General features: G+C 32.4%; 1 protein-coding gene and 1 non-coding gene across 2 annotated transcripts; both read left to right on the top strand.

Moving 5' to 3' along the window:
* Positions 1-1,611: 1,611 nt before the first annotated feature.
* On the top strand, positions 1,612-4,733 carry LOC120078671 (RGG repeats nuclear RNA binding protein A-like). The gene is made up of 7 exons (XM_039032969.1): positions 1,612-2,026; positions 2,858-3,158; positions 3,261-3,326; positions 3,408-3,546; positions 3,635-3,787; positions 3,871-3,927; positions 4,404-4,733. The coding sequence occupies exons 1-7, from the start codon at positions 1,852-1,854 to the stop codon at positions 4,419-4,421; spliced, it is 909 nt and encodes a 302-aa protein (XP_038888897.1). The 5' UTR covers positions 1,612-1,851; the 3' UTR covers positions 4,422-4,733.
* A 3,599-nt stretch (positions 4,734-8,332) lies between these two features.
* TRNAE-CUC lies at positions 8,333-8,405 on the top strand. Its single transcript has one exon. It is a non-coding gene; the product is annotated as a tRNA-Glu (tRNA).
* The last annotated feature ends 16,686 nt before the right edge of the window (positions 8,406-25,091 follow it).

The following is a 25,091-nucleotide window of genomic DNA, read 5'->3' as shown; positions in this document are numbered from 1 at the left end:
AGAAATTAGTTACAATTTGAAAATAGAAGCAGACTTCTCAGTTTAGAAAACAAAAATTTGTAATATTCAATTTACTATTAGTGTTTAGTGTCACTTATGTTCATAATTTTTTTAAAAAAAATTTTGAAAACAAAAAAGAAAAGATAATTTATTGTTTTTAAAAATAAGCTATTTTAAGTGTTGTTTTCTAAAATCGTTTTTTTTAAAAAAGAGTATTCTTAAATATTTTTCCTGGTATTTTTTGTTTTTAAAAACATAAAAAATGAATCATAAACAAAGAGGGCCTAAACTTGATAGAGAGTGAAAAAAAAGTTGAGAAAGATGTTATTAACAAAATTAAAAAAAAATACCCATAACAAAATTTCTAAGAAAGCAAAGAAGTTGGAGAGTGTGAGTTAATCGAATAAAAGAAATGAAAAAAAAAGGTTAATTGATGATAAATGAGAGGTTAAAATTAACTATTTATAAATAATTTTTTTTTATCTCAAATCATTATTTTATTTTATTTAATTTAATGTAAAGTAGAGATTAGTAGGGATAAAATGCGATTTTTTTTTTAAAAAAAACTATGAATGAGAAATTAGAGTATAAAATATGATTTGGTTTTAACTTTTTTTTTAAAATTTATATTAGAGATAAAATGAGATTAAAAAAAGAATATCGTGAATAAGATATTAAAGGATAAGATATGATTTTTTTTTAATTCCTTTATTTAAAGAGAAGTTGAGATTATTAAAAATTAAATATGACTTTTTTAAAAATATTTTTCGTGAATTAGAGATTAGAAAATAAAATGTTATTTTTAAAATTTTTTTTCCGAATGAAGTAAATATTATAGATAAAATGACATTTTTAAAAAAAATAATTTAATCTCGTAGTCCATTATAGGTAGTGTGGATAAATTTAAAAAATTAGTTGTAGGATGAGAATTTTCAATAACTAAGCGTCATTGTGGTAATTTGTTTTCATCAATTTATAAGTTTGTTTCCTTTTAAATTAAAATTCTTTACTTGCATTCTCAATAATTATGGTTTTTAAAGTAATTGAATGAAGTATGTTTTTAGAGAAAAAAAATCAAATTAATTGAAAAAATCTTATTATATTAAAAATCCAAAATCCAATCTGGCTTGACCAGACTTATTTGTTAACTAAAATAACTAAAAAGTTTATTCATCTCATAAAAACGACTCTATCATCAATCAAATTAAACTTTTTTTAGATTATTGAGATCAATAATATATTTTTTTAAAGTGTAAATCCAATGATCAAAATAATATTTAATTTTTTAAAATTAAGAAATATTAAAATAAAAAAGAGAATTTATTTAATAAAAAGATATTTTACAAATTTACCTTAAAAAAAACTAAAATATAAATAACACATAAATTATTCACCATATTTACAAAAATTACAACATTTTTACTATTATTTACAAAAATGATAAAATTGGACAATTAGAAATAAAGTAACTAGATTCTTTTCTTGATATGATTATAATAATGTAAAGCCATTGAGAACGTTACACGTGTAAAGCAAATAAGCATCTGATTGATTTTAAGTGAAATCAACTGCAGAGAATCAAAACCCATTAGGGTTTTTAAGTTTGGGTTTATTCGAACCTCATCTCTCTGCCGCAGTGGCTAGGGTTTTCTTTCACCCAATTGTTCAATTTCTCTGACTTTCACACTCTTTTCCTCTCACTGGTTTCTTTCTTAAACTCAATCTGCTATCTTCAATCGGCTGTTCTTCATGGATCTCAGTAATTTCTGAGAAAGTTTTCGTTTGTGGGGTTGCTTTTCACTTCGCAGTTCGTCGTCTGGGTGTCAGTTGCAAGTTCTAGGTTGAACGGATATGGCAACCATGAACCCTTTTGATCTCTTGGTCGACGACGACAACGAGGACCCTAATCAGCTTGCTTCTGCTCACCGGCCCGCTCCGGCGCTCCCGTCTAAGAAAGCCCCTGCTCCGGTTCTGCCTGCCAAACCGGCTAAGCTTCCTTCCAAGCCGCTCCCTCCTGCTCAGGCTGGTGGGTTTTCTTCCTTGACTTGTACTCTTGTTTGTTTGTTCGTTTGTTTTCCTATTTTGTGATTTGTTTGAATGTGAAGTTGAAACGATTAACTTTTCAATCCGTTTGCCTATTATTTTGCCATCGATATTGTGTTTGCCCTTTTTGAGACTTTTGGTAATGAGTTTACTTTGTATTGATGCTTGACTTGATGTACTGTGAAGTCCTTCTGTAGTTCTTTTGATTGTTATTTATTCTTTTTTGAATTGAACTGATTGGCTAAGGTAATGCATGGTGCTTTTCTGCCTGCGATTGAATGGTAAAGCTGAGTTTTGTTCTTCCTTCTGCTGTTAAAACCACTTGTCCAGTAATTTTAATGTGAATATAAGTGTATTGATGATGATTTTTTTGAAAAAAAAATCTGTCATATGACGATCTTTTTGTAAATGATAACATAAAGTTAGAAGTTTGAACAAATTTTATAATGGGATTGAAATATTTAAAATCTGATAATGGAGTAAATTTTATAAAGTTAGAAGGTCCTTTATGCTTCCTTAATTGGATTATCGAACTTCAATTTCCCATGCTATATAACTGCCTTGAGAGGAGCAGGTACATCTGAAGAGGTGCTGGCATAAGAAGTCAAATTGCAGTTCCTTTTTATTAGTAAAATGTTGAAAGTTAAAATCTTGATGCTGATTGTATCATTATGAATGTTAAAAAGTTTAGGAAGCTGGTTATTTGTGAATGTTATCTGGTTGAGCTCTTTTTCTTTTTCTTATTAATATGGCTGTGATTTTCTTTGACATGACCTAACTTTGTGTATTAATATCATTTTTTATTTATGACCAGTGAGGGAGTCAAAGAATGAAAATAGCCGTGGTCGTGGAGGTGGACGTGGCTATGGGCGAGGGCGTGGTGGTGGTGGAGGATTCAATAGAGACTCGGCCAACAATGAAAATGGTGGCAGGAATGGATTCTCTGATCGTTACCAGGCTCCTGAGGATGGTGAAAAGGCAGCTGAAAGGCGTGGTTATGGTGGTCCCCGTGGCTCTTTCCGTGGTCCTCGTCGTGGAGGCTTCAGCAATGGTGAAGCAGAAGAAGGTGACCGACCCCGAAGAGTATATGAACGCCGCAGTGGAACTGGACGTGGGTTAGTATATGCTTTTCTGGGATACCCAGTTTCAAGTTTGATCAATTTATGAAAATATTTTTCTATAGTTATCTTACCCTATACTCGTTGTTTTGATTTCAGAAATGAATTTAAGCGTGATGGGGCTGGCCGTAGAAACTGGGGAGCTCCTGGTGATGAAAGTGCCCCGTAAGTTCACTTGTCCAATTTTGACACATTAACTGATTTGATGATATAGCTCTGATATTTACTTGGACTTATGGATATAAGGGATGTGGAAGAGCCTGTTGCTGAAAATGAGAAGAATGTTGCTCCCGAACAACAATTGGGAGAGGATGGAGTTGTCGATGATAACAACAAAGCTGAGGAAGCTGTGAAGGAACCAGAAGAGAAGGAGCCTGAGGATAAGGTAAGAACTCTTATTTTTTTCATATTGATATATGGTTTAGTCTGTCATGTCAATTAGCTATATGATCACATCTGCCACATTCTTACAGGAGATGACCCTCAAAGAGTATGAGAAGCTCCGTGAAGAGAGTAGGAAACTGCTGGCAAAGACTGAGGTGAGGAAGGCCGAGGTGGATGAGGAACTAGAGAACATGCAGCAGCTTTCCAGCAAGAAAACCAATGATGAAATCTTTGCTAAGTTGGTGAGAGCTTATCTCCTGTTACCATGACAATTACATTTTTAGCTCTCGTTTTGTTGTTAACCCTACAAATTTTTTTTGGTCAGGGTACCGACAAGGATAAGCGCAAGGACAGTGCTGACAAGGAGGAGAAAGCTAAGAAAGTATGTATTGTTCTTCGAGAACTCATTTCTGGTCAATCTTAATGAAACTATAAATATAAGAAATTAACCTAAATTGCTGTTTTGTTACTTCCAAGTAATTGTTGCCTTATTCTTGCTTGTATAGAGTATATAACATGTTACATTGTATGCAATATACAGAAGATGATCTGAGCCCCTCTGTTCACCTGTTAGTTTTAGTCTCTTATTGTTTGCTTATAGAGTATATAACATGTAGAACGACCTTGTCGTGTTCAACTACGTCCTTGATTTCTGTAATCTAATGTTATGGGATTCAGTTTTCTTATTTTTTATATGAGCACATACTCTATTGTGTATAAGATATTTCTAGAGGTGTTGTTTCTGTGGTTTCCATGGCGATTGTAGTGAGTGAAATATCTGCAACTCATGTTCTTTCTGTACTTTATATATATATATATATATATCTTATCTAATTGAAGTAACTGTATTATTTCTAGTCTGTGACTNTTCAATAACGGAAGCAACAGAATGAATGTGGTAGCCCCCTCCATTGAAGATCCCGGGCAGTTCCCATCATTGAGTGCTAAGTGAGAATTTTACCACTTAAAAATCCCTATTTTGTCACTACATTTTTAAGTTTTCTTGAGATAATCAGATCAGGATTTTTGAGTTACAATTACCAACAGGATTCTGAAACTCCCTTCTCTAAATGCTCTTTCTATGTAGTGTAAATCTTGGATGTTATGGTCTTGAACGGTCGTAAGTTATGCATCAATTTTGATTTTTGTTGAAGGAGGTTTATTATTATTATTATTTTAGTTCTCAAATTTTGTCATACATGGCATGGTCCTCTCTCTTCACTGTTTCTTTTTCAATGTGGTATCATGCTCTGGATGAGAATGCGATGTTCTCTTCTCTGTAGTACTAAATGTGTTTCCTTGGTTGTTGTCTCTTCACTTTCTACTTTCTTTGTCTGATTTGATTTTAAAAGTAAAGGAAGGTTCTCTGCAAAATAATCAGATTTCTTGGCCCTGTTCTGACTTTTTGACTAGGAAAATTCTTAAGTTTTGTGATTTATCTTAAACAAGATATTATTGTTGTATCTAGAACGGGCAACCAAGTTTTGTTCCAACTCACCTAGGAAAAATAATTAGTAGAAAGTTGTGCATTATTTAAAGGCGTGCTTAAGTAGTCTATGTTTGGATTGTTTGGATTGATTTTGGGACGGTTAAAAGTGATTTAGAAAAAAATCTTAACCGTTTTTATTGTTTGCTATAACGGATTGTTAGTAAATCTATTAAAGAAATGTACGTTCATTTGTTCTTCAAGAATGGGTCTGCCTTCGTTAGATATGTAGATATTTTCAGTGATATTTTTACTTTCTATAGGATTGATGTGAGGGTGGATTGGTATTTTTATCATATAGTAATAAAACCAAATAAATATAATATAAGACATTTTAACTTTTTTTTTTTAAATCATAAAATGGAAACTTATTAATTGACATTTATTTTTTAATCTTTTTGTTTTAAATTTTTTTAGTAAAAAATGTTAATTGTTATCAATAGGGCTATCAACATATATACATACATTTTTCTAGGATAAATATTAATTTATATCCCTTGAAGTTTGAATTGTATCAATTTAATCTCTAAACTATAATTGCATCGATTTGGATTTTAAAGTAATTATTGCATCAATTTAAAACTCAAATATTTATAAATATATTAATTTAAACCCTAAACTTTTATAAGTGTATCAATTTACATATTTTATCAAAATTTGTTTGAAAAATATAATGTAAAAAATTTAACCTTTTCAACTAAATTTATAAATTGTTACAAGTGAATCGCTTTTTAGAGTCTTTTCTAGAATTATATATGAAAATTTTGATTTAACAAAATTAACAAATGTAGTTTGAATGAATAATTTTTAAATAAATCTTAATGGAGAGTCTAAATGATTCTCTCGTGTAAATTTAGAGATTTAATTGATAAAATTGCAAGTTTTAATATAGCCCTCAAAGTTCAGAAATATTTAAATTGATATAATTATTAGTTTACCGTTTAAATTGATACCACCAGAAATTAAGGGATATAATTATTTGTCATTTTTTAAATTCATGATGGTTCATGTATTTCTAATTTTGAGCTACACAAGTAATCAACAATGTTAAAGGATCAAACCCTCAAATTTCTTTTTATTTTAACTTCTTTTGGAATCAACCTATCACCCTTCACTATTGGAATGTGAAATCTTAATCCATTCATTTTCATTTATGCTTTAATTTTGGATTGAAATTTTATCCATCTTAATTCAATTCAATGATTAAATTTCTTAAAATGTAACCCATACATGAAATTTATGTTAATTGATCAGAATCAAAATGACCATTTCTTTAAAGTATTGTGACCAATATTGATATCTTAAAAGTATCGAGATAAAAATAAACTAAAATTTAAAGTAAAAGAGTGAAAGTAACATTTAAAGGAGGGAGTAGATACTGATTACTGTTGAGGTAAACTCACTTTTGTCGATAAGTATTTTGTTGATTTTACAAATATCGTTCTTTTGATTCTGAATGGCTTTTAGGTTATAATTAATTAATTTACATTATTTTAGTGATAAGTCTTGATTATATGTTAATTTAAAATATTAAGAATTATTAATGGTTAAATAATATTATTAGTGACATGTTCTAATGAAGTATTTTCTTAAAAAATAAAAATTAAAAAATAAAAAATAATTGGCTGAAATGCTACCTTGATCTTTGGTTCCTATAGTTTTGAAACATTCAGCTTAGTTTTTATAAGTTTTAGTTTATTTAGGTTTTGTACTTCAAAACGTCCATTTTTTTTTTTGTCTCTGTGTCATTAAAATGTGACTATTTTTGCCACTTTATTTTCATATATATTTCTTTTTTCGATTAAAATTTTGGCATCTCACACTTTATTCGATATATTTTTAAAATGTAGCCATAACTTTTTATTAAAGAATTTCCATTATTATGCATAAAATTAATATCAAAATTTGACAAATAGTAATCAAAATGGCCAACATACACAAGAAAGCGAAATCAAGGGGGCAGCGGACACAAAGGTCCACAAAAAACATATCATGCATTCAGTTAGGAAAGTTAGCAACTCAGATTTTTCTATTAACTTCCGAATTAGAAGAAACAAATAAAAATCAAACAAATTAGAGAATCCAGTAGCATGACGAGCTACCAAACGAAGGCAAAAAAAAAGTAAGAGACATTTTTCAAACGCATCGATCTCATCAATTACATTCTTCACTTCAATAAAATCAGATTAGCATTTGTTTATTAAATTCATCACTTTTGATCTATTAAAAATAGAGATTAAAATGAATCAAAGTAAAAAATACACGGAACATAGTAATATTTAAATCTAAATATATCCATACGTATTTTACTAACTTATATATAAAAGACAAAATGACGGGAGATACTTTGAATTGAAATAATAATTTCATTATAATAATCAAATTCCAAAAGATAATAAATCGTGATATTATTCGAATCGATTGGCTTTGTCTTTATCATATAAACCGTTAATGGATATTTATTAGATTGAGATTTCATTAAAGTAGAAACTATTCAAATTTCAATATATAAAATGTAGGGATGATAGTCAGTTTGATTTTATCGATCCAACTAAGAATTAAATCAAACCAATCAATTTTTTAAAGAGAGGATCCAGATTGATGTTCAATAAAAAAAACATAATCAATGGATTGCTTTTATTTGGTGTAGTTTATTCTTGATTTTTGACATTTTCTTTTTTCTTCCAAATTTTTATTTTGAGTTGGTCATTTTTGACTAAGTTTAAACTAAAATTGGGTCTATTTCTTTTTAATAGATTTAGATTGGACATTTTTATTTTTTCTTCTTGGCACTTTTCTAAATAAAAATCATACACGCCCACAATAATCGGTCATTTTTCTAAACAAAAAATATATACACACCATAATAATTAAAATACTACAAGATATCTAACGTTAAAGTTTAGGAAAATACTTATAAATAGAAATATCTAAAAAATATTTAAATTTTATAGTAAAAAGAAGCAGTTTTGGAATTTTTGTTATAAAGTATAAATATTTTTCAATATTTTTTATATTTAAAAAACTCCTAAAATTTATTTATTAAGGGTTTTCTCCAAATACAAGTTAAAGGTATTTAATATTATACTAAAAAACAAAATCAAATCAATGATTTTTTTTTTAAATTTTTTGATTTTTCGATTTTTTACTACCTACAGGGCCTATTTAAATTTCAAAGGAGAAATAAAATATGATATTTGATACATAGTTCCAAAAAAAAAAAAAAAAACATTATATTATAGCTCAAAAAATTGTAGATGACGAAATTTCAGGGATAATAAAACGTTAAAAAAATATATTTTCCGTTGTAGTCTAGTTGGTTAGGATATTCGGCTCTCACCCGAAAGACCCGGGTTCAAGTCCCGGCAACGGAATTTTTAAAATTTATATTATATTATTTTATTCCTTTTCGAAAGACTAAAAGTTGGTTTGAAATGGGTTTCCCTAGTAATCCTCATAGTCACGCCTTTAGTCTTCATAGTTTTGAAAAAGTTTTCATTTTTTTCTCCTTTTCTTTTCTTTTTTTGAGAATAAGTTAATCTAGTTGTTATAAATTATAATTTAATAAGATTTCATAAATAGTTCATACGAGTTGATAAATATCTTATGGATAGTCTCTATTAGGAGTGTAACACAAAATCGAAAAACCAAAAACCGATCCAATGTTTTGGTTTGATTTTCTTAGTATAAAATTGGACACACTAGTTTGTATTTGGAGAAAACAAAAAAGTATTGGTTTGAATTAGTTTTTTATTTGAAAAATTAATCAAAGTTGAAATAAACCGAAGGGTATATATATAACCTTAAAACTAAATTCTAACATTAGGTATCTTTTAGTATTTTAATTATTATGGTGTATATATATTTGTTCTTACAAAAAAGACCAATTATATGGTATTTGTATGTTTTTTTATTTAAAAAAGAGCCAAAAATAAAAAAAAATCAATTTATAAGAAAAAAAAAAGAAAATAGACATAATTTTGATTTAAAATCAGAAAAAGAATCAATTCAAAATAAAAGTGGAAAGAAAAATTGAAATTTGGAAAGAAAGAGAAAATACCAAAATTCGAAAATCAAATCGATAATAAATCAAACCAAATAAAAACCAATCCAAAGATTTTGTTCTTTTTTGGTCATTGATTTGGATCCATTCTTTGTAAAACCATTGATCCGGTTTGGTTATTGGTTGACCCCAAAATTGAGCATTACCCCTAATTTAATTTGTACTGTAGGCTAAGGGTGTGCAACAGTCGGTCAGAATTGGTTTTTCGACCAAACCACCACTAAACCGACCAGAGTCGATTTGAAAAAGTCCAAACTATCCTCGATTTTCAGCTAGTTAAAAACCGACTTACTGATAGTCATTTTGTTTGTTGGTTTGTGATTTTTTATTTTTACTTTTTTTATACATAATTTTAAATTAATTTAAAAATTGCTATATTTAGTATTCAAACTTTTTAAATTTATTATTTGTTAACCTTCCTTTTCTTCTCTATGAATTTGGTTAGTCAATTTAGATTAATGAATTTTTAATATTTAATAAAATCTTTAAAACAAGTTAAATCTATTTATTATCATATCAGTTATGGTTACTTTTCTACGTTAATTTGTTCTGTTTTAAAATTTTTAACTTTAATATTTATGGAAGAGATGTATTAAATTATTGATTTGATACCCTTGACATTTAAAATGTTCATTGTGTTGACTTAAAAGAAGCATATAAATTATCATATTTGAAAATAAAGCTAATATGGGGCTTAAGAGTGTTTTCTTCAACTCGTTTGCGATTTGTATTATCAAATATCAATTAAACTGTTCATAACCTGATATTACAGAAGTACATATACAAACAATAGTTATATATAAAGAAACAAACATAATGTCTTCACTTCAATATCTAAAAATCTAAATTATTAATGTTTCATTTGGTAACTATTTGGATTTTTGATAGTTTTTTAGAAAAATTAAGCTTATAAACACTAATTTCACATCTAAATTTCTTGATTTGTTACCTACTTTTTACCTATGTGTTTAAAAATCAAGCCAAAATTTGAAAACAAAAAAAAGTAGTCCCCATTTGGTAACCATTTTGTTTATTGTTTTTGTTTTTGAAAATTAAGCCTATGAGCATTACTTCCACCTCCAAATTTCTTCATTTCTTATTTACATTAAAAAATCAAGCCAAAGTTTGAGAACTAAAAAAAAGTTGCTTTTGAAAAAATTCTTTTGCTTTGAAATTTGGCTAAGCATTTAACCATTGTATCTAAGAAAAATGCAAATCATTGTAAGAAATGTAGATGAAATAAACTTAATGTTCAAAAATAAAAAACATAATGGTTATCAAAAAGGATCGTAACTTTTAGAAACTTGTTTTTGTTTTTAGAATTTGACTAAGAATTCAACTCTTATATTAAAGAAAGATGTAAACTATTGTAAGAAATTGAGATAAATAAGACTTAATTTTCAAAAACCAAACGGGGCCTAAATTAATTAATTAGCACAAAATACAACTAAAATAAACTTTACAAGTCTTAGTCATAAATACAACCAAAGTAACAACAAAATACAGTCACATCATCAAGGTCTTCAATGTCTTTTTCATTCTCCATAACCAGTCTAAATCCTATAGAAATAAGAAGAGAAAACAATCTCATTAAGAATTTAAACTTATAACTACAAAATACAAATAATTGAACAATTGAATAAATACTTTCTTCAAATAATGAAGCCTCTTCCAATTTATATTTCATCTTGAGGTTCAACAATCAGTAGTGAGGGAGACTCTATACTTTATCTTCACAAACACGTCTTTCAGACATTTTTTTCTAACCAAGTACATCTTTAGCCACAGTAAATCGAGATAGAACAAAAAATCTAGGTTGCCTTGCACATGTTAATCGGGTAACAAATTTCTTAAATCCTTTCCCTTCACAAACTCAAAATGCAATTCATCTACAATTACCATTTCAACCAAAGCTTTCCGACAACTCTTAAAATTCAAATGACTCACATACAACTCATGAAGTATTATCCCTAACATTGTCTTTATCAAGATTTGAAAGCTAATGTCTTTCGGGTTAGATTTTTTTTTCGTAAGGATATTTTTTGCAATTTTTCAAATGATTCTTCGTAGTCTCGGTACCATTACGCTTAGAATGATGTGCACAAACAACTCCACAATATTTATATTTAGCACAAGGATCTTTAGATCACCTTTTAGCCTCTCAAAATGATCTTAAACCATGGGTTGTTTCACATTCTTCCGTTTTTCTGTAAATTTGGAACATCTTCTGTCTTTTCTGAATCAACATCAATAGTATTGACATCTGTATCTTGAACTCGACCATTTTTTGAAGTATCAATTCCTTCCAATTCCATGTCTACGGGATCCATATTAAGTCTACAAAATCAAAATACCAATAATAAAATTAAAGCAATGCCAAAATCAAAATGCTAATAATCAATTCCTTCAAACTCCATATCCATTATCCACTGCAAAACAAAATTATGTCTTCTTTAGCAGAAAGTGTTTGTTCCTTGAAAGATGCCATTGAAGCTGAGAATAATAAAAAACAGAGTTGGCTAAGCCATGTGGGTGGAGTTGAATGATGTAAGTTTGAAGAGTGGAAGTGTTTGGTTGAACATGAAGTGAAAGAAAACAGAGTAAAAGAACAAAACCCATTTGGGTATTGAAATTTGCACCAAAATAAAAATTTTGAAAATGGTTAATTTTTTTTTTTCTTGATAGTCTAGTCTATGAGATTTAGTTTGTAGCACTATGTTATTCTACTTTTAAATATGTGACAATTCAATCTTTTTTTTAAATAATTTTTTTCCCAAAATTAAATGAAGGTCACTTTTTATTATGTAAAGATTTAATCTTGATACCTTGTAAGCACATTATCTAGATAAGAAATTTATTAAATCTTAATAATATTTTTCATTATAGAGATTCGTTCTAAATTCAAAAGTACAAATGGCTAAATATTTACATATTTTTCAACGACTAAATTGAAAAAAAAAAGAAAATTCATTAAAAAAATAAAATTAAGAGAATTTGATTGTTTGGATTTAGTTTGTGTAAAGCAGTAAACAACTATTGTGAAATCAACCATTTACTTTCTATTATTTTCATAACTAACATGTAAAACATCCTATATATATATAAAGGATCAAAGCAAAAATTTAGGTATGTGTGAAGAATTAGTAGGAGTACTTATCCGCTTTCAATTTAGGCCTGTAATTTCTCCAAGAACTCAGAAGTAACAACTCCTCTCGTGGATGTAGGCCTAGTTGTTGAACCTTGTGTTCTTTCCTTTGCATGTGAGCATCTTCATCTTCTTCCCTTAGTTTGCTTCGATATCTTCCTTATTCTTTCACTGAGAATCGACTTCAAAAGAGAGTAAATAAGAGAGGAATATTTTATTCAAAGTATAATGATCTGAAGAAAATAGATTGAGAAGAGAGAAAACTCTGATCTTGCGTGTTGTAGACTACTTCAATCACATGTCATTATTTTGTCCACTTACTATAACACAAATTCTCTTGATCTTTTTCTTCATTCTAGGCCTCGGTGTAAACATCCCAAGCCCAACAAAGTGGTATCAGAGCCTACAAGAACAAATCAAGATCTTCAAGACTTTAAAGAAAGTAAATCTTGGAGCTTTTAGAAGCAAGAAAAAAAGTAAGAAGATGGTGGTTGTAAGATATGACATCGAAAAATTTGATGAGAAAGTAGTTTTCAGTCTTTGAAAGGCCAAAATCAAGGTTGTTTGGGGCAATAGAAAGCTCATAGAGCTCTAGAAGATCCTTCAAAGTTGCCTAATACAGTGACATCAAATAATAGAGAAAATATGGAGCTAATTGCTCATGGGGCTCTTGGCTTGAACCTTTTAGACAGTGTGCTTCAACAAGTAATTGATCAAGACACCGCTTTTAAAATGTGGACAAAACTAAATGAATTCTATAAATCTAAAGATCTTCCTAATAAAATGTTCTTGAGGGAAAGATTCTTTACATTCAAGATGAATCCATCCAAGACCTTGACTGAAAATCTTGATGATTTTAAGAACATCACAACAAAATTTAAAACTCAAGGTGATATAATAGGGGCAGATAATGAAGCTTTTGTGCTTCTCAACTCTCTTCCTGAGGTGTATAAGGATGTGAAAACAACTTTAAAACATGGAAGAGATTCAGTCACCACAGATATCATCATTTCTGGACTCAAAATTAAAGAAATGGAGCTGCTGTATAATAAAAAAGAAAAACCAAGTGCCGAAGGTCTATTTGTGAAAGGCAAAAATAAGCATCACAATAAAGAAAAAAGTAAACAAGCTTTCCCAAATGAGATTAAGGACAAATCCAAGATTATATGCAAATATTGCAAGAAAATAAGGCATCTAATCAAGGAGTGTAGAAATCTAAAGTGGAAAAATGAGCAAAAGAATAAAAATCAGAATCAGAAAGCTCAATCAAAATAGTCAGGTAAAGCTTCAGTAAGGGAAGACTCTTTCTTCTACCCAGATGCCTTAGATACTTCTAATCAAAGGGAAAAACTTGAAATCCGGTATATAGTCTTGATTGGGTTCTAAACTCAGGGTGTTCTTTCACATGACACCTAATAAGGATTGGTTTAATACATATAAAGAAATGGATGGAGGTTCAATCTACATGGGTAACAATAACTCATGTTCTGTGATTGGCATTGGCTCAATCCCTCTAAAACTAGAAGATGGATCAGTACAACTACTAAAAAATGTTAGGCACATGCCTAAATTGAAAAGGAATCTAATTTCATTGGGGATGCTTGACTCAATAGGATGTGTATACAGAGGGAAAAGAGGCTACTATGAAGTTTTGAAAGATTCCAAATTAGTGCTAAAAGGGATCAAGATAAATGGTGTGTATGTAGTTCAAGGTTTTCGGATAATGCAATCAACTTTGGTTGTAACTCACAAAGAGCCTACTAATGGAGACCTATGGCACAAAAGACTTGCCCACCTTAGTGCTAAAGGTCTTCAAGCTTTAGCTAATCAAGAAATCCTACCTAAAGGGGTTCACCAAGACCTATCTTTCTGTAAGCACTGTGTAATTAGGAAGGCTACAAGGCAAAGTTTTGTTAAAGCTCAATATACAACCAAAATAATCCTTGACTATGTACACTCAGACCTATGGGGCCCCTCACCATTTCCATTTCTAAGTGGTGCCAGGTACTTCCTAACTTTCATTGATGATTTCTCTAGGAAGAGTTGGCTATATTTTCTTAAAACAAAAGATTTAGGCCCCATTTGGTAACCATTTCATTTTTGGTTTTGAAAATTAAGCCTATTTCATCCATATTTCTTACAATGATTTGCATATTTCTTAAGTATAATGGTTGAATTCTTAACCAAATTTCAAAAACAAAAACAACTTTTTGAAATATACTTTTTTAGTTCTCAAATTTTGGCTTGGTTTTTTAAACCATTGGTGAAAAGTAGATAACAAAAGAAGAAATTTGGATATGGAAGTAGTGTCCATAGGCTTAATATTCAAAAACAAAAACAAAAAATAAAATGGTTACCAAATGGGACCTTATTTTTGAGAAATTTAAAGAATGGAAAGTAATGGTTGAAAAATAGTCAAGCTGTCAAATTAAATGCTTTAGAACAGATAATGAGCTTGAGTTTTATGTAGAGGAGTTCAATATTTTTTGCAACAGGATGAAATTCTCAGACACAAAACAATGAGATATACATCTGATGTGTTATTTTTATGAAGTGAATTATGGATGATATGTGATGGTGAAATTACGTTGTGCACTCAAGTTTTCTCAGCGGAATCTAAGTGTAAATTCCACTGAGTTTCCTGGTAAGTCTGGGTCGAATTCAGGGACTTGTGAAAATAGGTTGCGTTGGTAATTTTTATGAGAACTTTGCAGTAACCGGATAAATAAATAAAGTGTTAGGATTGTTGTTTGCATTGATGAAAAATAAACAAATGCGTCAGAGTTTGAAAAGAGTTGATAAATGGGAAATGCGATGAGTATGCGGTGAACGACTTAAGAAAAGTTTCGGCTAACACTTCCTAGGATGCGTTCGTGCTATGTGATCATGCAACATGCATACAACAGTAAACCACCTCTCAGTACGAATGCCACGACTTCTAAGGCTAAAATACATGTGATATATGTGCTAAGTCTATAGGACCTACACATAAGCCTCTATTCTTATTTATGCGATGACGAAATGACACACACACAAATAAGGCGACCACATAATATCATTCCCATCTCTGGGATGCATGTGATGCAGGTTGAAAAATAGAGCTTATCTCTAAGTCCATATCTCTTGTTTATGCAATTTCAATCTTGCTCTCCCGAGTCCAGATTCTAACCTAGCTCTCTCGAGTCATTAGGTTCTTTCTTTAGACTCTCTCTCGAGCTCTAAAGGGTATTTGGCACAACATAAAATAAGACAATCGCAAGCAATGAACTTCCTAGGTCATGTTAGCTTAGTTTTCTCAACCCATTCAACTAGTTTAGCTACTCATGCATGCTAAGAGAGTGAACAGATGTAGAAATAGAACTTCCATTGCATAAATATAAAGATGAAGTACAAAATAACAATGCAAGTATAGAATAAAGGGCCTAGTAGCAATCTCTTGCTGCCTAGGCTTTTACACTGTTTTCTACTTGTGCTCAAAAGATAATCTCGCTCTCGCGAGAATCGGCCCACTCTCTGCTTCTTCAGCTCAAGGTTCTCTCTCGAGTTGTCTTGAGCGATCTCCAATGTCACCACTCTTCTCTTGCTTCGTCTTAAGATGAAAGGAAAACTATGCACAAAGACGAGCGAACTAAAGTATGAACTTTCGAACTGTTGAACTACTTCCCCTCTTTTCTGAAGGTTACCTCTGGTATTTATAGAACATCTAAGGTGAACGACGGCTTCTCTCTCATGATTGTACAGATGGGATAACTTTAATTCCTAACTGATGCACCGAATATTTGTCACCGAAAAGTTGAATGTACTTGTGATCATTATCGGCTGTCAACTTAATTCGGATTCGACTATCATTAGCTTTCTGTCTCATCGCGATTAATTAGCCTTTCACCCAAATGCGCCCACCATGTTGTGCTGACCAAGTTGTGGCAATCCTTCTCGGGCGAATGTTTACGAACACAATCATCGCAAAGCCTTGCGGTGAAGTTGCGCTCGACCAACGATTTCCTATGATCGCAATTCTTGCATTGCGTCAATGCATATTCTGCATAAAAACACTAAAATCAACTGTTCCTATGCGATGAATACATGCGACCGCAATATTATGAAATTGGTGTTTGATGGACGTAATTTAACATGTTTTATTAGAGCAATCCAACATTGTTTAAGAACTTAGCACTATGATAACGTACATTTATGCCTGTTATCAACACCTAACAAGATGGGGTGGCTGAGAGGCTAAAAAGAACTATACTAGAAAGAGTAAGAAGTTTCTTATTAGATGCCACACTACTAGAGAAATTTTGGGCTGAAGCAACCTTCTATACAGTTTACACTCTCAACAGATGCCCCCATTGTTGGGATTGGTGTCCTAAATCTCTATTATATTCTTGTAGTTTGTAAATATTGTATAAATAAATTGTTATTAACAAAATAATTGTTATTTTATGAGCATACACTCAATCCAATAAACTAAGATCATAAGTTATTTTATGTAATTTAAACAAGTATGTAGAGAAATACAGGTGAATCTTATTTAAATAATAACTTAAATGGTCTGTAGTAGATGGATAAGGATGGGTACATTATCCTGGTGACACTACGGATACGACCCACTTTGTAGATGTTACAAGTGTTGTAAAGTGTTACAAATGATCTGATCCTAATCATTCATTTGGAGACATGTGAGCGGGGGTATCGAATACAAAGAGTTTGTATAAGACTGGACTACAAAATGGATAGTCTTATTATATAGCACTGTTAATAATAGAGACTTACATTTTACTAGGATGACCATAGGTGACATGACCTGAATCAAGAGTGATTTATGAACTCCTACTCATGAAGGCGGTCCTTTGATTTTTACGGGTGAGAGTGGCCAGATTGCTAACTCAATATGCCTACCATTTTGGGGATTCTTCTGATTGGGGTGTTGGGAATGGTGTCCTAAATCTCATTGTAATCTCGTATTTTGTAAACTTTGTATAAACATATTGTTGTTAATAAAATAAATGTTATTTTATAAGCATATACTTGAAGGTAATCTAAAGATAGACATCCATGTGAGCGGAAGAGGATCATTCCAAATCCCATTGAGAAAGAACACAACAATTACAGTCCACACAAATGATTATGCATAATAAGAAATTATAGCATGCTATTTACAAAGAACAAATAGGGATAAAGTATGCAAACCTTTGAAGAACCTTTCTTCAAGCATCCCTCGATCATTCAGCAACTCGTTCAATCAGCACGAACTCGAACGCAACGATCAGAACTCGATCTCAACGAACGTTTGAATGAACTTCGATCCCAATCGTGCCCAACTCGATCCTCGAACGGAATTATAACACCACCACAATGGTTATCTTGGTATCGGTGTGAGAATCCAGGAGTTGTAGGCTTTGTATGATTTTGGATTTAAGGAAAACAGGTGGTAAACGATCGAGTAAGTGGGAGATGAATGTTGTCTATCGTATAGATGAAATACTCGATTGTTTAGTAAACGGAAGCCTATCGTATAGACTTTACTACTCGATCATGTAGCAACGAGTAAGCGAGTAACTATCGTATAGTAAATTCGTAACTCGATCGTGTATGCTCTTTATGCTATCGCTTAGTAAAACCCTTTTACTTGATAGCCTTTTTGTGAGATTATTCCGAAAAGAATTATCAACTGAATTTTGGAAAACCATTTTCCTTTTATCTCACAGTTACCATAAAACTTCCAATAACCTCCCACTCAATTCGGTTATTACAGAAAAAGAATAATTAATTATCATATAATTAATATGTTATAAATAAATATAATAACCAACTCATCATATTATATTTATAACATATAGTTTTAATATTTCATCATATAAAACATATAAATCATAGTTATTTTTCTATTTTATGGTATTTAATATAAATCATATTTATATTAGTTCCTCCAATTAATGTATCTAATATATCATATCAATTGTATCACATATAATTGAATTTCCTCTTGTTAATTTAAACAGTTCAAATTAAGCCAAAATCTGATTCTCAACTTGAACCCATTAAGCTACCAAGGGGACCTCATGGACCTGTAGCTTAAAGCTCAAATGGTACGTGAATAACTGATTAAACTTTTTAATCACAAGATCCACCATCCGTTAACTGTTGATCACTCCACTAAAGACCGTTAGCTGCACTCTTCACATTACAGATATATTTCTGTGTCCATATGACCAATCAACAGTGCGATGACTCTTCATAAATCGCTCGTAAGTACAACTGGGCCAATTCACCGTTTTGCCTCGTGTAGTTACATCTAACTCCTTAAGTATCACTGTTTTCTCTAATGAACAATAAGTCATAGTTCTACTATGACTAAGTCCTCCCGAGCCAGGAGAGGATGTGGCCACTATGTTTTAGACCTTGAATCAGCTCTTAAGAAAGCAATTTATCTACTTACCCCTGCTTCGGGGAAGGAATGAATTCCGTCTTGTGTAGCTGAGTTCCTAGCTTTCGAATAAGACGAATCCCCAAAATGGTAGGCTTGTTGAGTTGGCAATCTGGCCACTCTCACCCATACAAATCAAAGAACTGCCCTGTTGACTTGGGAATTGTTCGAGTGTGATGTGCATGCATGTTGATGTGCTACAAGCTCATGTTGCCATAAACTTGTAACGCACAATGTAATCTTATGCTGTGTTGTTGCTCATGCACATTTGATGCGATACTACTTCTAGATATATGTGTTGTTAACTTTATGCTTATAATATGCTATGGAGTAATGCGTTGACATAAGTTTCCTTGCGTTGAAACCAAGTATAATTCCAATGCAAGTTTCTCAGAGTAATCTGAGGTCGAACATAGGGATTTTTGTCGTTAATGTGTTACATTTGTGATATATGCGACCAGTTTTTACAATTAATAAAGATTGTGTGTTTGTACAGAAAAGTAAATTGCAGTAAAGTAAAATTGTGCAGATAAACTAAAGTTGCGTTAATAAAATAATTTGCGATGAAAATAAACCTAAGCTAATATGATGCAAGATACAAGATACATGATATACATGATATTGAGTTCGAGATTGACTGTGAAGTTTATACAAAGGATCGTGGTATGCGAGGGTAAGTCTTTATGGATGAATCAGAAGGGGAAAGAATAATTAGTACAAACGTCGCAAGTGTGTTAATGGCGTTAAAGATGTAATTAAGGTTCCGCTTTCCCTTGGCATACACCTCTCGGTGATCGGCCGCGTTCCCATATCTCTATGGTGAAACAGGGATGAACGTGGCGAACGCAAGGTTGCTTCATCTCTAGAAATACTTCTTGCTTTAGTTAACGCATTCTTCCAACCCTCTCTCGATAGGCGGAATGGCATCTTCACTTCTGCTCTCATAGGTGAAGATGCCATCTAGCATGCCTTGACTAAATTAATTATTTCCTTAACCCAATTAATTTACTTGTTTAATTCTTGCTAATTACCCATGGGATTAAGAAAACGTCATGGAGAAAATGAATTATGGGTGAACGGAAATAGACAGAGAAATGATAATAGAAATGATCATAACATTCAATACTAAGATTAAGCGTCTGATAAATGGTGTTAATGATAGACTAAAGAAGATGAATACAAGTTATGATGAAGAGATAGAAACAAATACAGAAGAGTGTCAACGTCTTAACATAGATCTGGACGGTGGTTTTGCTTGCTGGCGTGTGGAATGGATGAACAGAAGAGCTTCACTCTCAAGCTTGCTCATCTGGTAGAGGTGACCTTCGTACAGAGCTTCGACGGTGGGGATCGGAAGGATTCTTTACCCGGAGACTCACTCTCGGCCTTTGTCTTTTAATTCTTCCCAGATCTACTCTGATTAGTCGCTCAACCAGTTCTCTCCCTCAGATCAATATATACACTTTTTCTCCGTATTCAAGCATCCTTTTTCAGTGGAATGGCGAAGCTATTTATAGGCTACGCTTTAACTCTTTGCATTGTGGTCCCTAACTTTATTGTTAAGGCAGTTCTTTGAAATGGTGGAGTGAATATTCCTTCTGTTACGCAATCAATGTCGTCCGAAATGCACAATGGTTAGCTGTACACGCGTCAGAATCCTCAGCAATTGCGTTTCATCTTCGATCGTTTACCTACATGCGGTGTTATTTTTGATTATCGTGCTGCAGTTGAAATTGCATTGATCGCAAAGCTCTTGATGGATTGTCGCATGCGCCGTCATTGCGTTGATCGTCTATTCATTCCTGAATGATGGGCGCAATTCGACGTAGATGCGTTATTCAGTTTATCCTGAGCCATGAATGCATACGGTGACTTGATTTCCTGCAAAACAGACTTGAAATATTCTTTTCTACCATCGCAATGGTGTCAGTGGGTGTATTGACGACAATTTATAATTCTTGCATTTCTTAGCTAATTCCTATACAATTGGAGCAACTTTCCTTTCTTTTGGCTGCAATATCTAAATAAAATAGTATAAATAACTTGTATTTCTACAAGTTATCATACCTTCCAATTTAGATATATGCTTGTCCTCAAGCATATTTTCTACTAAGGCAATATTGCTCAATTCCTATCCTAAATTTTGCGTCGATTGGTTGCTCCGAATGCTCCACCTAGGCAACATTACTTAACAGCGTAATTTTCTTCTATCCTTGATAATTCATAACAAAGCACTACTTTATTCTTCTATACAACAGATTTCTACTAAAAAATACTTTTCTAGTTTTAAAAAGAATGTTTACCCCTTCTTGTGAAAACAACTTGATGTGTCTGGATGCGGTGGTTAAACTTTGCGTCATTTATTAGAGACTATTGATCATGGTTACACCCTTCGTTTTGGCTTGTGCCCACGGGTGTCATGCGAACATCCAACTACGGTTGTGTGTCAATCTCAACTTTAACTCTTGAAATTTCAGAGGAGTTGTCTCTTGTTTCTTTTATTATTTTTTTCTTTTTCTCTTTTCATATTGCGTTGTTCTTGGAAACCCACCTTTGTTTTGGCTTGCTCCCACAGGTGTCATGCGAACATCTAACTACGTGCAGGTTCTTTTCACAACTTAACTCTTATCAGGTTGGGAATGTTTTTGGAGTTTCCCTTGCGCTGACATTGGAGTCTTGTATGATTTTTTTTTTTAATGGAAATGACATTTTTCTTAATGACTGCATCTACTTGATCGCACCTGCTCAGACCTTCCCTACCCCCAAATTTAGAGAACAAGGTCCTCATTGCGTTGTTTGGACAGAATAGACAAACACTTAGATAAAATTTTTGAAAAGAAGATTTGAGCAGAATTTTGAAGGATAAAAGGTAAAATAGTGCTATAGCCACGAATTAACTAAGTGTTACTCAGAAAATATATAGTGTGGGAAATGCTACTAAGTGTATGCATATTAGTCATCATGGTAGCGTAATAAATAATGCAAAATAAAAGATAAAGAATATCGCAAATAATGACAAAGGATGATAAAGAAGAGGCTAAGACATATGGAAAGAATTGCTACTCAGTTGTATTAAAAATTAACAAAGTATATAAGGAATTACAATTAGCGCAATACAAAATTTTTATCATGTACAAAGAATCAAAGAATTAGCTTAAATAAATAATGAATGAAGTTGTCTTTTGCATTTGATTCAGATGGGTGCACTGTTAAAAATTAACACCACGCTTTCATTAACACAAATGCATATTTGCTAAGGACCGGCAACAACGCATGTATCATCGCAACACACCCCTTAACTCAGCGCATTTCTGGAGGACGGGCGCACGATATTTCTACCATCGCAACATTACCTCAATATAGTGCGCTTTTGCTAAGGACGGGCTAACAATACATACGAGCGCAACACACCCCTCAATGCAATACATTTAGGTAAAATGGACGCAAAGTGTATCTTGTTATCACAAAATGCACCCATTATCGCGTTACATACCAATTGTTATTTTTCCTTTTTAATTCATCACTAACGCAAGTCGAAAAGACTTTGCGGTGTTCATTGTATTATTCAGTCATTCACAAAAATTTTAAGAACAACGCTACTAATGCATACAAATTAACGAAATCAAACATGACATGTAAATACATAAAGCATTAAAGGCTAATTCCAATAAGCAGTAAATAACGCAATTTAGAAAGCAGTAAATGAGAGCTGTAAAGAAAGAAATTAAACATAGAATTGAGATATGGACCAGAAGACAATTTTCCATGATGAACGCAATCCACACCTCCGCAGGCAATCAAGCTTGCCTGCCCAATGTCTTCAAGGACATTGTTCTCCTCTTGGTCTCATCCCACAATGTCTACGGGGAGAGATATGATCTACTTCCTTTGGGAATCACACTAGGTATGGAGAATGCGTTTCACATTTCTCAAACTTTGCATTCTCCGCAACCGTAGGTCTTTAAATTCCGGCGCTTAATCTTGTTCTGATGTGCTCCTACGCAAAAAATACACCTGATCTCTAGGTCAGCTTAGAATTCCTGGATCACTCCAGTACTCATAAACTGTCAGCCTGCTCTTCGCGATAAACAGACAGTACAAAGATATCTATCCTGCACATACTACAAAAGTACTCAGCACAAACTGTTACCAATCCTTGGCAACGGCGCCATAAACTTATTGACTTGAAATCGATCGTGTATGATGTGCATGCATGATGATGTGCTACAAGCTCATATTTCCATAAACTTGTAATGCAAAATGTAATCTTATGCTGTGTTGTTGCTCATGCACATTTGATGCGATACTACTTCTAGATATATGCGTTGTTAACTATATGCTTGTAGTATGCTATGGAGTAATGCGTTGTCACAAGTTTCCTTGCGCTGAAACCAAGTATAATTCCAACGCAAGTTTCTCAGAGTAATCCGAGGTCGAACACAGGGATTGTTGTCGTTAATGTGTTAAATTTGTGATATATGCGACCAGTTTTTACAATTAATAAAGATTGTGTGTTTTTATAGAAAAGTAAATTGCGGTAAAGTAAAATTGTGCAGATAAACTAAAGTTGCGTTAATAAAATAATTTGCGATGAAAATAAACCTAAGCTAATGTGATGCAAGTTACAAGATACATGATATACATGATATTGAGTTCGAGATTGACTGTGAAGTTTATACAAAGGATCGTAGTATGCAAGGGCAAGTCTTTATGGATGAATCAGAAGGGGAAAGAATAATTAGTACAAACGTCGCAAGTGTGTTAATTGCGTTAAAGATGTAACTAAGGTTCTGCTTTCCCTTGGCGTACACCTCTCGGTGATCAGCCGCGTTCCCATATCTCTATGGTGAAACAGGGATGAACGTGGAAAACGCAAGGTTGCTTCCATCTCTAAAAGTACTTCTTGCTTTAGTTAACGCATTCTTCTAACCCTCTCTCGATAGGCGGAATGGCATCTTCACTTCTGCTCTTACAGGTGAAGATGCCGCTTAGCATGCCTTGACTAAAGTTAATTATTTCCTTAACCCAATTAATTTACTTGTTTAATTCTTGCTAATTACCCATGGGATTAAGAAAACGTCATGGAGAAAATGAATTATGGGTGAACGGAAATAGACAGAGAAATGATAATGGAAATGATCATAACATTCAATACTAAGATTAAGCGTCTAATACATGGTGTGAATGATAGACTAAGAAAATGAATACAAGTGATGATGAAGAGATAAAAACAAATACAGAAGAGTGTCAACGTCTTGACACAGATCTGAACGGTGGTTCTGCTTGCCGGCGTGTGGAATAGATGAACAGAAGAGCTTCCCTCTCAGGCTTGCTCGTCTGGTAGAGGTGACCTTCGTACAGAGCTTCAACGCCGGGGATCAGAAGGATTCTTTACCCAGAGACTCACCTCTCGACCTTGTCTCTTAATTCTTCCTAGATCTACTCTGATTAGTCGCTCAACCAGTCTCTCCCCCAGATCAGTATATACACTTTTCTCCGTATTCAAGCATCATTTTTCAGTGGAATGGCCGGAGTTATCTATAGGCTAAGCTTTGACTCTTTGCATTGTGGTCCCCACTTTATTGTTAAGGCAGTTTTTGAAATGGTGGAGTGAATATTTCTTCTGTTATGCAATCAATCCCATACGAAATGCACAATGGTTAGCTGTACACGCGTCAGAATCCTTCGCAATTGCGTTGCTCTTTACATCTTCGATCGTTTGCCCGCATGTAGTGTTGTTTTTTAATTACCGTGTGTGGGTAAAATTGCGTGGATCGCAAAGCTCTTGATCGATTGTCGCATGCGCCGTCATTGCATTGATCGTCTATTCATTCTTGAATGATGGGCGCAATGGGACGTAAATGCGTTGTTCAGTTTATCCTGAGTTATGAACGCATGTGGTGACAATTCCTGCAAAATAGACTTGAAATATTCTTTTCTACCATCGCAATGGTGTCAGTGGGTGTATTGACGACAATTTATAATTCTTGCATTTCTTAGCTAATTTCTATACAATTGACACAACTTTCTTTCTTTTGGCTGCAATATCTAAATAAAATAGTATAAATAACCTGCATTTCTTCCAGTTATCATACCCCCAAATTTAGATATATGCTTGTCCTCAAGGATATCTTCTACTAAGGCAATATTGTTCAATTCCTATCCTAAATTTTGCATCGATTGGTTGCTCCGAATGCTCCACCTAGGCAATATTACTTAACAGCGCAATTTCCTTCTATTCTTGATAATTCATAACAAAGCCCTACTTTATTCTTCTATACAACAAATTTCTACTAAAAAATACTTTTCTAGTTTTAAAAAGAATGTTTACCTCTCCTTGTGAAAATAACTTGATGCATCTAGATGCGGTGGTCAAACTTTGCATCATTTATTAGAGACTATTGATCATGGTTACACCTTTCGTT

Source organism: Benincasa hispida, chromosome 5 (genome assembly GCF_009727055.1).
Source record: "Benincasa hispida cultivar B227 chromosome 5, ASM972705v1, whole genome shotgun sequence".
Classification (NCBI taxonomy): Eukaryota; Viridiplantae; Streptophyta; class Magnoliopsida; order Cucurbitales; family Cucurbitaceae; genus Benincasa; species Benincasa hispida.
Note: the sequence above shows the minus strand (reverse complement) of the source record. Positions and strands in the feature narration are given on the sequence as shown.